The 16675-nt window shown below is 38.1% G+C and overlaps 1 protein-coding gene across 4 annotated transcripts in view; it reads right to left on the reverse strand.

The window, feature by feature from the left end:
• Positions 1-16675, reverse strand: part of PSMD1 (proteasome (prosome, macropain) 26S subunit, non-ATPase, 1) — a 128044-nt gene that overhangs the window by 37760 nt on the left and 73609 nt on the right. For all 4 annotated transcript variants that reach the window (XM_011998082.1, XM_011998081.1, XM_011998080.1 and 1 more), the window contains one exon: positions 3345-3459. In XM_011998082.1, the coding sequence (XP_011853472.1) occupies positions 3345-3459 (115 nt within the window). The remainder of the gene's footprint in view (positions 1-3344; positions 3460-16675) is intronic.

The raw sequence follows: 16675 nt of genomic DNA on the forward strand, positions 1-16675 counted from the left end.
AAAATATATCAGGTGGTTGTAAGTGCTATGAAGAAAAATAAAGCCCAGGCGACACAGCAAGACCTAGTCTCTCTTAAAAAAAAAAAAAAAAAATTAGCCTGGCATGTTTGCAGTCCCAGCTAACTGGGAGGCTTGATTAAGCCTGGGAGATTGAGGCTGCAGTGAGCTATAATAGCCCCATTGTACTCCAGCCTGGGTGACAGTGACAGAGTGAGACACTGTCTCAAAAAAGAAAAAGAAAAGCAGGGTAAGCAGACAGAATAGGATGAAATGCTGGAAAGGAGGGATGTCTCTTTATCACACGATTGTTGCTATGTGTAGCGAAAAATAGCTTTTTTTTTGAGACAGTCTCACTCTTGTTGCCCAGGCTGGAGTGCAGTGGCACAATGTCCACTCACTGCAACCTCTGCCTCCTGGGTTCAAGCGATTCTCCTGCCTCAGCCTCCTGAGTAGCTGGGATTACAGGCACTCACCACGATGCCCAATTAACTTTTGTATTTTTAGTAGAGACAGGGTCTCGCTATGTTAGGCAGGCTGGTCTCGAACTCCTGACTTCAGGTGATCCGCCTGCCTCGGCCTCCCAAAAGTGCTGGGATTACAGGTGTGAGCCACCATGCTCGGCTGGTTAATTTTTGTATTTTTAGTAGAGAAGAGGTTTCACCAAGTTAGCCAGGCTGGTCTCAAACTCCTGATCTCAGGTGATCCACCTGCCTCGGTCTCCCAAAATGCTGGGATTACAGGTGTAAGCCACCATGCCTGGCCTTTTTATTTGAGATAGAGTTTCACCCCTGTCCCCCAGGCGGAAGTGCAAGGGCATGATCTTGGCTCACTGGAACTTCCACCTCCCGGGTTTAAGCAATTCTCCTGCGTCGGCCTCCTGAGTAGCTGGGATTACAGGTGCGTACCACCACGCCCAGCTAATTTTTTGTATTTTTAGTAGAGACGGGGTTTCACCGTGTTAGCCAGGATGGTCTTGATCTCCTGACCTCGTGATCCGCCCGTCTCAGCCTCCCAAAGTGCTGGGATTACAGGCGTGAGCCACGGCGTCCAGCCACTAACTTTTTGTATTTTTAGTAGAGACAGGGTCTCGCTATGTTAGGCAGGCTGGTCTCGAACTCCTGACTTCAGGTGATCCGCCTGCCTCGGCCTCCCAAAAGTGCTGGGATTACAGGTGTGAGCCACCATGCTCGGCTGGTTAATTTTTGTATTTTTAGTAGAGAAGAGGTTTCACCAAGTTAGCCAGGCTGGTCTCAAACTCCTGATCTCAGGTGATCCACCTGCCTCGGTCTCCCAAAATGCTGGGATTACAGGTGTAAGCCACCATGCCTGGCCTTTTTATTTGAGATAGAGTTTCACCCCTGTCCCCCAGGCGGAAGTGCAAGGGCATGATCTTGGCTCACTGGAACTTCCACCTCCCGGGTTTAAGCAATTCTCCTGCGTCGGCCTCCTGAGTAGCTGGGATTACAGGTGCGTACCACCACGCCCAGCTAATTTTTGTATTTTTAGTAGAGTTGGGGTTTTGCCATGTTGCCCAGGCTGGTCTTGAATTCCTGACCTCAGGTGATCCAAACGCCTGGGCCTCCCAAAGTGCTGTGATTATAGGCATGAGCCACTGTGCCTGGCCAAAAATAGCTATTTTTATTCCCAGCCTCAATAACGTTTTATGTGACCAGGAAAACTTATTTGTACACAATACCAATACTCTTTTATTTACTTATTTATTTATTTTTTGAGACGCAGTCTTACTCTGTCACCCAGGATGGAGTGCAATGGCAGGATTCTGGCTCACTGCAACCTCTGCCTCCTGGGTTCAAGCAATTCTCCTGTCTCAGCCCCCTGAGTAGCTGGGGTTACAGGCGTGTGCCACCACGCCCGGCTAATTTTTGTATTTTTAGTAGAGACGAGGTTTCACCATGTTGGTCAGGCTAGTCTCAAACTCCTGACCTCGTGATCTGCCCACCTCAGCCTCCCAAAGTGCTGGGATTACAGGTGTGAACCACAGTGCCTGGCCCACAACACCAATACTCTTTATTGGAAAAAAATTCAAGGAAATTAAAATTTTTAGATTCCTGGAATCAGTCCATAAACTTACAACTATGTTTTGTTTTGAGTTTGGACAACAGATGATAAAAAAGTGACTCTTTTCTCTCTGATGGAAAGGCACTAGGAGCATAGCCTTGCTCTCAGTCTTATACATACACACTTTGTTAAAAGGTTCACTTCTGGGAGATGGTCAAGGTTTGTGCATATGTGCTATGAGAGGCAAAGTGTCATGATTATGTCATTGCTGTGAATTATGAATACATGTTATTCATGCAAGAGCACATTTCTTTATGAATCTCATGATCAATTATGTTTTCAAATCATCACCTTGCCCCATTCAACTCTTTTTTTTGGAACTTTTGAGGCCTTAACAAATACCAGGTTACCTATTAAGGTTAGTTATGAGAAAACACGTAAATAGCACATCGGTGATTTGTTTAAAACAGAAAAGTTATCAAATCAGCTGATTTTAGTGGCTTCGGATGAGAACCTTGTTTTCCAGAACACTAATTATACAAATTAAACATGTAAAATAATCATATAAAATAACCTGAGTAGTTATTTAACAACAACAACAACTATTTTATTTTCTTCATTTTTTCTTTTTTTTAAAGAAATCAATGGGCCAGGCACAGTGGCTCATGCCTGTAATCTCAGCACTGTGAGAGGCTGAGGCAGGAGGATCACTTGATCCCAGGAGTCTGAGATCAGCCTGGGCAACATAGTGAAACCCCTTCTCCATGAAAAATAAAAAAATTAGCTGAGTGTGTTGGCAGTGGGCAGTGTTCCTGCCACTGCACTTCAGCCCAAGCAACAGAGCAAGACTCAAAAGAAAAGTAAGAAAAAAAAAAAAAGCCTGGTGCGGTGGCTCATGCCTGTAATCCCAGGACTGTGGGAGGCCAAGGCAGGTGGATCACCTGATGTCAGGAGTTTGAGACCAGCCTGGCCAACATGGTGAGCTTGCGCCACTGCACTCCAGCCTGGATGACAAGAGTGAAACTCTGTTTCAAAACAAATAAACAAAAGCAAAAACAAAAAACCCAGAAATCAATGATTTCAAAAAGAAATTCAAAAGCATTGTTTCAGTTACAGCTATCCATGTAATGTGATGATTTTATTCTTAAGCAGTTTTGGGCAATCCAGCATCACAGAATGAGGGAGTACTGGGAAGCTTTATACGGCAAGTTCAGTCTTACAGATCATACTGCACTTGTATTTTTACAGCTGTTACATAAATTCTGCGGTGAGGGAAAACAGTCTGGCGCCAAGAAAGAACTGACCCCATTGGTTGTGGGCTTTACCTTGTTTCCTGTACCAGCACAGCAGATCCCCAAGGCCATTGCAGCTCCATAGCGCACATGAGGGTTGTAACTCTCTGACAACAAAGAGACAACACTTGGGCATTGTTCAGGGGTCCTGATAAACAGAAAGCGAAGCCAGTGTTATAGGTAACATTTTAAGTTAAGACAGAAGAGTTTTAACCAAGTCGTTTCTGAAAAAGTTATAGGTAACAATGGGCATTTAAAACATAAATTGCAGAATTAAAAATCTTTCACAGAGCTGGGTGCGGTGGCTCACGCCTGTAACCCTAGCACTTTGGGAGGCTGAGGTGGGTGGATCACAAGGTCAGGAGTTCGAGACCAGCCTGACCAACATGGTGAAACCCCATCTGTAGTAAAAATATGAAAATTAGCCGGGCGTGGTGATGCACACCTGTAATCCCAGCTACTCGGGAGGCTGAGGCAGGAGAATTGCTTGAACCCAAGAGGCGGAGGTTGCAGTGAGCCAAGATCGTGCCACTGCACTCCAGCCTGGGTGACAGAGCAAAACTCAGTCTCAAAAAAAAAAAAATCTTTCACAGAGTTCTAATTACTGAATAGAAGAAATCTGATCTTCAATATTGAGAGAATATATGTATAGAAAGGGGACTCCTTTCTCAGTATAAATGAGTACTCAACCATAGGTCTGGATTCTAGTTATTCTCTGGTACCTCCTCCATGGCAAGAACAGCCATGTGGGGGTAGCACACTGCTTAACATCAATTTTCCTATTTCTTGGTCATTTTGCATTTTGTTCAGAAGACAAAAGTCATTTATAGAAACTCCTGGACATTTCCTAAGTTACATGAAAGATTTAAATCCCCCAGTATTACTTTAGTTGAATAATAAACTGATAAATAAGCCTTGATAATGAAGAAATTCTGACTTTTGCATTGTTGCCTTAGCAATTATTTTTGTATTGATAAGAAGAGAAATTATTTTTCATTCTCTCCATATTTGCAACAAGATAAAAAATAGGACAAACTTGACTAATGGTATACCCGACCCAATCTTTTAAAAGATGATCCTGGCTGGCACAGTGGCTATCCATGAGGAGCAGCAGGACTGGGGTAATAACTAGAAGAGAATGTAAAGAGAGCTTCTGGAAGGCTGGCAATGTTATGATCTTGAATTGGGTACTGGTTACACAGGTGTATGCAGCTGTGAAAATTCATCAAGCTGTAGGCTAATTATTTTGTGTGTGTTTTTGAATGTATATTAAACTTTAATAAAAAGATATTTTTGCAGCCATGAAGAATGAAATCATGTTTTTTGCAGCAACATGGATGCAGATGGAGGCCATTATCCTAAGTGAATTAAGGCAGGAACAGAAAACCAAATACTGCATGTTCTCACCTATAAGTGAGAGTTAAACACTGGGTCTTCACAGACACAAAGAAGGCAACAACAAACACTGGGAACTGGAGGGAGGAGGGAAGGGTGCTGGGTTGAAAAACTATTGGGTACTATGCTTAATATTTGGGTGACGGGATCAATTGTCCCACAAACTTTAGCATCACACTATATACCCATGTAACAAACCTGCACATGTACCCCCAGAATCTAAGATAAAAGTTGAAATTATAAAAAAAAAGAAGAAAAAAGAAACTAGGCTCTTTCCTAGCCTTTGAAGCAGCATATACAGCTCTAGATTTTTCACCATCACCAAACATTTACTGAGACAAAACCAACACACATAAGAGTGTGCATTAAAGGTGGGCGTGGTGACTCATGCCTGTAATCCCAACACTTTGGAAGGCCCAGGTGGGCAGATCACTTGAGGTCAGGAGTTTAAGACCAGAGGGTCAACATGTGAAACCTCCACTCTACTAAAAATACAAAAATTAGCCAGGCATGGTGGTGGGCCCCTGTAATCCCAGCTACCTGGGAGGCTGAGGCAGGAGAATCCCTTGAACCTGGGAGGCAGAGGTTGCAGTGAGACAAGATTGCACCACTGCACTCCAGCCTGGGTGAGAGAGCGAGACTCCATCTCAAGAAAAACAAAACAAAACAAAATATATATAATATATATTAGATATAAAATATGTATTATATATAAAATACATTATATATAACACATAAAATATATAATAAGTATCATTTATATATTATAATTATATAATATATAAATATATAATATATGTTTATATTATATAATATATAATACATAATATACATTATAATATAATGTATAATTATATATTATATAAATAAAAGTGGCAAAGCGGCATAAACTACCTAAGATATGAATGCTAAGGAGGAAAAAATATCACAGAAAGAGGTAACAGTGGTCAGGAGACAAATTCACAGAGAATGCAGACATAAAAAGTGAGTTTGAAAGTATTGGAAGAATTGGACAAATGATGAAGAGGAATATAGGCATCAGGGTAAGGAAAGTAAGTCAGCAAAGGTCTAGAGATTGGAATTCACCTGGCTTGTCTAATTTGCACAGTCAATTTTTCTGTAGCACATGTAATAAAAAATAAAAGTGGAAAGGCAATTAAGAGCAAAATGACACAGCGTCTTGAATGTCAGGTTTAGCAATTTGCATTTTATTTTGCAGGTAAATGGAACGATGATTTAGAAAGTTTAAGGAGATACTTGTGAACAAGACAGCTTAAAAGCATGAAGGTGGAAAAACCAGCCAGAAAACTATTTCAGTAATTCAAACCAATAAAATAAAATTCATATACTATTGGCCCAAGGGCCGAATCTGGCCCGTAGCAGATTTTGTTTGGTCTACATCCTTTACAAAAATTCAAAGTAAGTTGTCAACATTTAAGATGGGAATATTTCACATTAAAACCCGAATTTCCAACTTCTCCAGAAAGGCTGTTTCAAGCCCTTCATAGTTCCTAGGGCCCAGGCACTGAGTTTGGAGGTCTTACCCTACTTTCTTTTAACAATACTAAAGTGAACCGAAATCCTACACTGAATATAATTTATATACAACTGTATAGAAGCTGACTTGCATTTAATTAACTGACATTTTAGGTTTTTCAGATATTTAATTAAAACATTTATTTATTAAAAAGGCATTTAAAAAAAGACTACTGTTATGAATGACAGCAGTTATTACCACAAACCAACTCAAATCTGTAATTCTATGTTGGAACTGTCCTCTAGCCTCAAACTCCAGAGAGTGGTGAATTCAAATTTCAAAGGAATAGAACGAAGTTTATGAAAACTGTATCTGTTAAAATGAAATTTTGCAATAAGGGAAGGTTAGATTATTTTTCCCTACAATAGAGTCCATCACTCTTTCTTGAGAATGTTCTTAGTTTGTCTAAACTTCCTTGTATGAATAATTTGGAAATAATACTAATTGTCACTCGTATTCTTAGAAACAATATGGGAAAAACAGTATGGTGGTGTGAAAAAAGCAATATACTAGAAAACTAAAGATCTGGGTTCTAGTTCTAGTTTTGCTAAATTTGTTAGTTATATGACATTAGGCAAATCACTTGGGTTTTCTCCTTCATAATTAGAGAGAGTTAATATGTACTGAGAAAAATAACAATAAGTTATTATAAGAGGGAACCATGAAGTCTAAAACTCATGTTCTAGTTTCTGTTTTGTCTCTAAATAGTTGGGCCAATTTAGACAATGTTCAATTAACCAAACATTCCAGGGTCCTTTCCTCATTTGAATAAGAGGAAGAATGGGACTAGACGTTCTGTAAGTCTGTTCCAACTTCATGATTCTACAGCATTTAAAAATGAACCAATTATTATAGGTTTAAATCAATGGCTATTATTATAGGACAACTTTTCTTCAATGAGTAACATTCCAATGAAATAAAAATAAAATTTAAAGTGATATTACACCAAAGAGGCTACTGAAAAGTTATTCTAAATCTTGTAGTTGAAACTACCATTTAACTTCTATTTTCACTCCTATAAGGCTAAGAACTTAAAGTTCTTTCCATAATTTGATACCCAAATTATCTAACAAACTCGCTCAAGTGTTCTGCCACCTAAGCATAAAGGCTGAGACTATATTTACTATCGCTCATAAATTATTGGCACAGTGCCAGGTACTATAGGTAAAATAATTTTTATTACTTAATAAGAGACAAAGAGAGTTAAACTAAATTTACATTTAGAGACTTAGACAACAAGTATTTTCTACTAAGTTCAAGGTCTAATGGTTAAGCCCTAGGAAATATACCAAGCTCTTTCCTGTTCCACTTTTGCTTTCTCTCTTAAATTTATAATTCAGCTAGATAATCAAAACCAGGGAAAACTGACATACCTGTGAGTATTACTTTCTAAGGCTAATTGAGTCTTGAATGGGCACGACTCTGATAGCAGAGGGATAAATGTTGTTGGAAAGGAATGAACACTGGAATGTGAGAAACAAGTAGGTAGAAAAGCCATACTGATTTTGTGTAGAGGCATAATGAAGGTAACACTGGAATCAGGACTACTAGCACAATAACCACTTGGGTTTATGGCAGGAACCACAGCTTTCTGAAGGACCCTCTCTCTGTTTCTTAAGACCTGGTGGCTGGGTCTAGTCAGTCATATTTATTGAGTGCTTATTATACACGACACAGCGGGTGTAGACAGTAACAAGCATTTGGAAAAACTGGGTCTTGGTTTAGGCTCCCTCAGGACTTATTTATGTGACTATCTGCCAATTGTCTGATACAGCGGTTCTAAATCTTTTTTGGATCAGAGTCTCCTTCCTCCTGCCCCTCTAAACACACAGATAACACATAATTTTGGGAGTCGAACCTTTAAATGTAAAATGAGGGAATGTATCCCAAGGCTTTAAAATCCAGTTTATACAAGTATCATGTAAAGAAAATGAAAAAACAACTTTGTTGCTCTTTAGTATTACTATACTTGTGGTTCATCATAAGATATAATAGGCAGCAGTAAGTAAAAACTTTGCTTTAATCCAAGTATGTAATTCAATTTTTAATGGAAAAAAAAAAGTTGTAATTTTCTGCTTTAAAAAATGAAATGCACACCAAAATAAGCTAACTACATTCTAATTTGTTGTTTGAATAATTTTTTTTGGCTTGTAGCTAACAGTCATCTTGCCAATTTACTATTTGTACAAGCCTTCCACAGAGCAGGAATTGTGCAAGGGCATATGCATAAGTCACAGCGATATCATTGGACCATAAACTGCACATATGAATTCCTTTCTTTCAACACACTGGCTTTTAAATATTATTTCTTTATGAATATTTTGTGCAACCTCAACATTAATAAAACAAGATGCTTTCAAGAATATGGTGTCTTTCTTTTTCCCCTCTAATCCATCTTTACTAAAGGAGGAAAAACAGCAATATACATAGATAGGCAGAAACACTATTCTAAATGGGGCTATCACAGAGGGCATTCTTCCCCCAGACTCTAGGGAACTAACTACCTGAAAGTGGTCCCCCAACCCCCAATACCATAAATTACACAATCAAATTTTCCACATTTAGACACATCAAGGGGGTCAGCTTATCCAAAGTGCAATGGACAACCAGTGCCCTGGGAAAAACCACCTTTGTGGCTATGTGCCTATAATGCTAGGTAAGAATTCAGAGGGAATTTTTGAGGCTATCAGCCTTAGGATAGTCCCTTAGTAGAATTATGAATTTATAATTCTCATTAGGTAAGTGCCACAGTGTTAGAGGATTAACTCAATACACAGCGATAAGAATATATCTGCCCCCATCGCTTGAGTCCAGGATTTCGAGACTAGCCTGACTAGCATGGTGAAACCCCGTCTCTACAGAAACTACAAAAATTAGCCAGGTGTGGTGGCGTGCGTCTGTGGTCTCAGCTACTCAGGAGGCTGAGGTGGGCTTGAGCCCAGGAGGTGGAGGTTGCAGTGAGCTATGATCACACCACTGCATTCCAGCCGCGGTGACAGAGTGAGACATTGTCTCAAAAAAAAAAAAAAAAAAAAAAAAAAGTGCCTGTCTCTCTTTAATTCCCTTGTACTCTCTTAACAACAGATTCCAAATAATCTGAGTAGGAACCTGAAATTCTAAGTGCCTATTGGATATCTTTAACCAAATATACCACAAACATGTCAATCAAAAATTAAAAACCCACAAAGATAGGAATAAAAAAGGGTATCCCTCTCCAGGTTGCTTTTCTCTTCCCACTATGACCATTCATTGACATACCTAGGAAACTCATATCTTCAAATTTCTATTCCTTCACTTTCCACATATAATCTGCTGCCAAGTCAAGAGAACCCCTTAAATCTTATTTCTGTTTCCAATTGCCTTGTTTCAGTTCCTGATCACCTCTCACTGGAAATAACACAGTGATTCCTTAAATGATCTCTTGTCTTGACCTTTCTTCCATTTGTTGTGGTACAGAGAACAGAGACTTAGAATCAGAAAGACCTGGATTCCAATTCTAGTGCTGCCATTTATTAGCAGGGTGACAATCACTAAATTTCTTTGAGCCTTAATTGCCTTATTCATAAAACAATACCTGCTCCTCCTTATGTATGCTGGGGAGAGTTGGTGGAGTAGTAGAGTAAAATACTATATTATCATCACTGAAATCTAGATGCATAACCAGAAATTTGGTTTTGGATCAGAACCAGAAATTTGGCTACTAATATTTGATGTCCAAGGGTTTATCAAAATATAAAACAAGCTGAATATTAAACCTAGAAAACTGGTTATATTTAGGGTTCAGACCTCCAGAATTTCATCATCAACTTGTTAGGGAACTAATGGCATGCAGAATACTTATCAACTTGCCCCTTGGCTGCAAGGGCAGGATATTCCAGGGAAAACTGACTCACAGGAAAGAGTTTATCCTAAAATCTGTCTTAATATTTCATTTATTTTGTCATTTTTACTTGTTATAAAAGAGTAAATAAAAGATAACATATATACTATTCTTAAACCAATCACAAAACTCAAGGTTTTTTCTTTAGTAGAAGAGTCTTCGGAAAGGGGACAGAAGTTAGACTTAAGTTTTGTTTCCTAAAAGGCACTAACATTTCATGAGGTTTAGAAAAAATTTTGCCTGCGAACATAAATACCAGGAGCCTAATGCAGAACTTTACCTAGCTGATTGCAATAAAGACTGAAATAGACCGTGAAGGCTATAAACTTAAAAGCATATAAAAAACCTGACAGTGTCTCAATCTAACAACAGTTCCAACTCTGACACATTCTTTAGAAAAAACAAGTGTTAAGACAAGGAATGACAAATTCTTTATTAAATAGTTTAGACATTCAATCTTTTCAAGAGTACGGTAAAACCATAATATTCTTATATGTTTACTTCAATGTTTCAGCAGGCAACTCTAAAAGGACAAAAAACCTTTCTAAGCAATGACTGGAATGCAAACATTCACTGAAAGCAAAACTCCTGCACATTAATCTTTATATATACACACAGAGAGATATATGACATAAACTTTTAAAGGAACAGTTAATAAATGATAAAATTGTATCACCATTTTGTAACATATAATGAACTAATAGATAGCAGCATGATTATCAACGACTGCTAACATCATGAAAATGGAAATAACTGTGCATACCGCCAGCCCCACCCCCCTAAAAATTTTTGAATGTGATCAAGCTTCTGGATTCAACTACCAATTTACAGGAAATATGAAGGACCAAACACCATATTAAACTACACATAAAGATGCAATCAGCAAAATTCATACCATGGGAAACAAAACAGAAATAACAAAATTTAGTGATTGTCACCCTGCTAATAAATGGCAGCACTAGAATTGGAATCCAGGTCTTTCTGATTCTAAGTCTCTGTTCTCTCTGCCGCAACAAATGGAAGAAAGGTCAAGACAAGAGATCATTTAAGGAATCACTGTGTTATTTCCAGTGAGAGGTGATCAGGAACTGAAACAAGGCAATTGGAAACAAACAAATTTGTTGTTTCTTCAACAAATAAACTGCAAGGAGAAAGAAAAGAAAGGAAAAGAGGGCAAGGCAAGAGATGAAGAGAGAACCTACAGGTTAAAAGAAAATACATTAAATCATTAGTAACAGTCCATTAGACTTTCTTTCATTTATATTCAGTAATTCTGACACTCCCTAAATCTTTCTTCTGTATAAACATTTGCCTCTTAGATAACAACACAAAACAATTCCTCCAGTTTGTTATAATACCTTGGATCAGCATTTATAACAAAGTATTTAAATGACTAATCCTTAATCAGCAATAAATCTTATTTCTATGTCTCCATAAACATATTTAGAAAAACTGGCCAAGCACAGTGGCTCATGCCTGTATTCTGGGAGATCGAGGCAGGAGGATTGAATGCATGAACCCTGGAGTTCAAGACCAGCCTGGGCATCCCTGTGAAACCCCATCTCTATAAAAAATACAGAAATTAGCTGGGGATGGAGGTGCATACCTGTAGTCCCAACTACTTGGGAGGATCACTTGAGCCCAGGAGGTCAAGGCTACAGTTGAGCCGAGATCACACCACTGCACTACAGCCTGGGCAACAGAGTGATGCCTTGTCTCAAAAAACAAAACAAAACAACATATTTAGAAAAATAAATGTTGAGAAATGGTCAAATCACAGGAAAAACAGTGGACTTTATTTTAGGGGAGGGCAGTGGAGAGGGAAAAAATCAATACTTGGTAGACCATTTTATTAGCACAGAATGTGTTACCTATAACTTAGCTCTTTCACATGTTTTGATATGTTATTTAAAAATATATATACTTAGACAATTATAAATTTGCCAGCTGTATGTGTACTCAATGACAGAGCTACATGTTGTGGGAATCCAAGTAACTTTTCTTGTTATCCTTTATTTTATTCTTTGGCTAGTTTATACAACTTGTAATAATAAAAAAACAACAGTGCCATTGGCTGGGCGCGGTAGCTCATGCCTGTAATCCCAGCACTTTGGGAGGCCGAGATGAGTGGATCACCTGAGGTCAGGAGTTTGAGACCAGCCTGGCCAACATGGTGAAGCCTGTCTCTACTAAAAATATAAAAATTAGCCCGGCGTGGTGGTGGGTGCCTGTAATCCCAGCTACTTGGGAGGCTGAGGCAGGAGAATTGTTTAAATCCAGGAGACAGAGGTTGCAGTGAGCTGACACAGTGCCACTGAACTCCAGTCTGGGTGATAGAGTGAGACTCTGTCTCAAAAACAAACAGTGCCATTACAGGTAAAAAACAAAAAAGTAGGGGGAAGATATTACGCTTTTTTGAATTTTGTGGCATAAAACATTTTCAGGGAAAAAGCTGAGAAAGAAAACAATTTTCTTTCCCAAACATACTTTTGTTTTTTGTACCTTCATATTCCAAGATACTGCTATTTGTAGCTTTTAACTCTACCAATTTAGTATATAGTGAATACATATAACGTACCATAAGGAAAAGCAAAAAAAAACCACACAGACTGTGCCACAAATGTTACAAATTTACTGAAAGAGAATGTATTTGTTGTCATCTTCCTGGACTTCAGAAAACTAAAAGTTAGTATAGTTTTAGGCAAGCTTTTGGTACATTTCCAAAAAGACTAATTCTTTTCAGGTGCTGCTAAAATGGGAGAGGGAGGGAATTTTAGAGATGTAAGAAGAAGAGTCACAAGCTTTATACAAAGAAATTGCTGTGTCACCATAACACATAGAGCTCTTAAAAATCTCAGATTGCATTCCTGGACCCAGAGAAATCTGTAATATTCAAAGCTGCAGCATTATTAGCACACTTGTTTCCATTTCTCATCAGCAAACAAAGAAAAGTCTTGCAGTATGAGTGAGCTGCCATCAACTTATTGCTATTTATTGAGAACTTTATTGGCATTTGATTTTTATAATAATGTACATAAATGTACTCTGATTCTCAGAAAGTTTAAATCACTTCTGATATTTAAACAAGTATTCTAATGATAAAAGTCTATTTCTAATAGCTGATTACTGTGATTACTGAGGACATGCAGAGTTGAGCAAATCTACTCCAAAAGATATTTGGGTTATGATTATCAACTATAATTCCAGGTATAGCAGTCTTTTGATGAAAGGACATCACCATTTCATGACATCAGGTTGTACTCTAGAGTTTCAATGAAAAAAAAATCGTATTCTTTTATTCTGGCAATAACAACCTGGCAAAAGTTGTCTAGATCAACTTTTATACAGGAATCCAGTAAAAAACTTAACCAGGGGAGGGCTTAAAGAAGAAGGTGCTATTTTGTGGTAAGAGAACACTGTGGCATTTTAAACTGTCTGCCTACCACACCCCCACTCCTAGACTAGCCGTTGACAGTAGAGATGGCAGCCTATCACACTCTTGGTATAGGCTGCTAATGCCAGAGGAAGCAACACAGACCTTCTATACATATGAGTTGGGATCAAGAACCTAACTAGAAGTCAATTGTGGAAAAGAATGATAATATGATCTCAAAGAAGGATAGGATGGATGAAAAGAAAGACATTTTGAGAAGACAGTGAAAGGTGAGGGAGCTTGTTTCTGATTTGTCAAAGTCTTTCATTAAAATAACAGGCATTCAGGAGAGAATGAAGGAGTCTAACGAGAACAGATTAAGTTTGAAATAGCTATTCTTACAGTTTCAGCTCTTTCACTGATCTTGTCAAAGAGTATGAACATGAGAGGAATGAATAAAAAGAAAGCTGAGAAATATTTGAGCTCCACTGTAGGCCCTGTTGAAGTAAGCTAGTCTTAGCTGTACCATGTCTGTACTATAGTTACCAACATACTTGTTTGCATCCTCCATAAAATTATAAATTACATGAGGATAGAAAATGTTTATCTTATTCATTAATACATCTCCATGAGCATATGGCACTTAGTAAATACTTCACAAATGAATACATAGCAGATACAATCCCTGTCACGTTAAACATTCTTTAATGGTTACTGCTTAATAGGGATTATGACTGAGAGGTAAAAAAAATGGGGGATCTTGGCTGATATTTAAGCTGTCTTCCTAGACCTATAAAGGATATTAGACTGCCCTTTTCGGTCAAAGACAGAATCTGCTCAATAAATTAAAAAGGCATCAGGGAGAAAATTCAATTGTCTTAGAAAAAATCGAGCCGATTAGGTTTTTTTGGTTATTGCTAGATTAGAGGCTGAGTCTGAGCTTGAAGTTATTTTAGTAAGAGTTACTTTATCTGAAGTTTTTGGGAAAGGAAATACTCTACACAAACGAAATTTCCAGATATTAAAAACTTCACTCTACCATTAAGACTCATACTTTCATGTTTATTATTATTTGGATAGAAATCTTTAAAAAATTCATTTCACCATTTATTGGCACCCAAAACACAGCTGAGTGAACGTGATCTAGCCTTTTCTTAAGTACACAGAGGTCATCACTATGCTATCCATCACTACGCCACATAAAATGTTGTCAAAGGGCGTGGGGTGCAGTGGCTCATGCCCGTAATCTTAGCACTTTGGGAGGCCGAGGCAGGTGATCACTTGAGGTCAGGAGGTCAGGAGTTCGAGACCAGCCTGGCCAACATGGCGAAATCCCATCTCTACTTAAAATACAAAAATTAGCCAGGCCTGGTGGCAGGTGCCTGTAATCCGTTACTTGGGAGGCTGAGGCAGGAGAATGCTTGAACCTGGGAGGCAGAGGTTGCAGTGAGCTGAACTGTGCCACTGCACTCCAGCCTGAGCAACAGAGCAAGACTCTGTCTAAAAAAAAAAAAAAAAAAAAAAAAAAACTACAAGCATCTACTTTGAGTAGACCTACATGTTTATACATTTAAATTCTTGTTTTTTTTTTTTTTTGGGGGGGGGGTTGTTGTTGTTGTTTCAGTTGACCCTATTTGCTATTATCAAAGTGCTTGTCCACCTTTTAACTTGTTACTCACATCTGGAGTAGGCAGGGAAACATGTTTATTAAAATTGTCTCAAGCGAATTTATCACTCAACATTCTTTTGTACTATCTACATTTACCACCATGTACAAATGTTATTTTCATTAAAGAGGGGGAGAGGCAGTTTTGTGTGTGTGTATACGTCTGTGCGCGTGTGTGTGCGGAGAGTGAAAAGATGGAGTGGGGACTTAGAGGCTACTTTCTACTTAAAGTACTTAGGGTTTTAAAGCACAGGTTCAGTTATTTGCTGAGACTCAACTATCCTTTTATATAACTATGTATTTATTATTATTCTGCTTTTTTCTTGATTCTCAGCTACGCTTCCCATAACTTGAGATTGCCAAATAAGTAGCTGTTCTAACTAGTTATGTTCCTTAGGCATTAAACAGACTTAAAAACACAAAATTAAAAAAAATCCAAGTACCAATCTTACTTTTATAAGTTGAGGCAAAAAATGAATGAATGTGAGTAAAAGGATTAATACCAGCAAATACAATAATGACTGCATTTTTATAATATACTTAATATTTTAAAAATTTTATCTATAAACAAATCAATAAAGGCTTATTTCATACAAGTTTTTTCACTGGATATAATGGTGCTGCTATTTTCAATCTGACATTACTTGTTTTGCAGATCCCTATCTGCCTTCATAAGCACAGATATCAAAGTGTAACTCACAACTAAGCAGTATTTAAAAATATTTTCCTTTCTTTCCTTTTTTTATCTTAGAGACAAGATCTCATTCTGTCACCCCAAGCTGGAGCGCAGTGGTGCAATCTTGGCTCACTGCAACCTTGACCTACCCCAGGTTCATGAAATCCTCCCGCCTCAGGTCTCCCCCGACCCTCAACCCCCAACCCCCAACTCCTCCACTGCCACCCAGTAGCTGGGACTATAGGTGTGCACCACCACACCTGGTTAATTTTTGTGTTTTTTTTTTTTTTTGTAGAGATGGAGTTTTGCCATGTTGCCTAAGCTGGTCTCTAACTCCTAGACTCAAGCAATCCACCTGTCTTGGTCTCCCAAAGAGCTGGGATTACAGGCACGAGCCACCGTGCCTTGCCTTAAAATATTTTCATATTCCTGAATAGAAATTCTGGTACATTAACAAACATCTGATTTCTATTGAGTATTATTTCATCTAGAATTCTTCACAAGTATTTTTTCTAATATAGTAAATTTTGAGTTTTTAAAAAAGCAGCAAATACTGAATAAAATCTGAAGTGCTCAGCAGAGCTAAAATGAACTAAGTATTTTCCAATAACATTCAACATGAGCAAAGGAATACAAATTTGAAACAAGGGCACAAATGCCATCACTGATTTATAAGTAATTAATTAAAAATATGCATCTGTAATGATATTTTAAAAGGAAACTTTGAGAATGCTGAAGTTCTAATATTAAGCTAGTCTTAGAGAAAACTTAAATAGCATAACTATTAAGATTTAAACACCAATTTTCTGAAATAAGGCAAAAAAGTATTTTCATTAC

The sequence above is a fragment of the Mandrillus leucophaeus genome, unplaced genomic scaffold (assembly GCF_000951045.1).
Source record: "Mandrillus leucophaeus isolate KB7577 unplaced genomic scaffold, Mleu.le_1.0 Scaffold555, whole genome shotgun sequence".
In the NCBI taxonomy this organism is placed as follows: Eukaryota; Metazoa; Chordata; class Mammalia; order Primates; family Cercopithecidae; genus Mandrillus; species Mandrillus leucophaeus.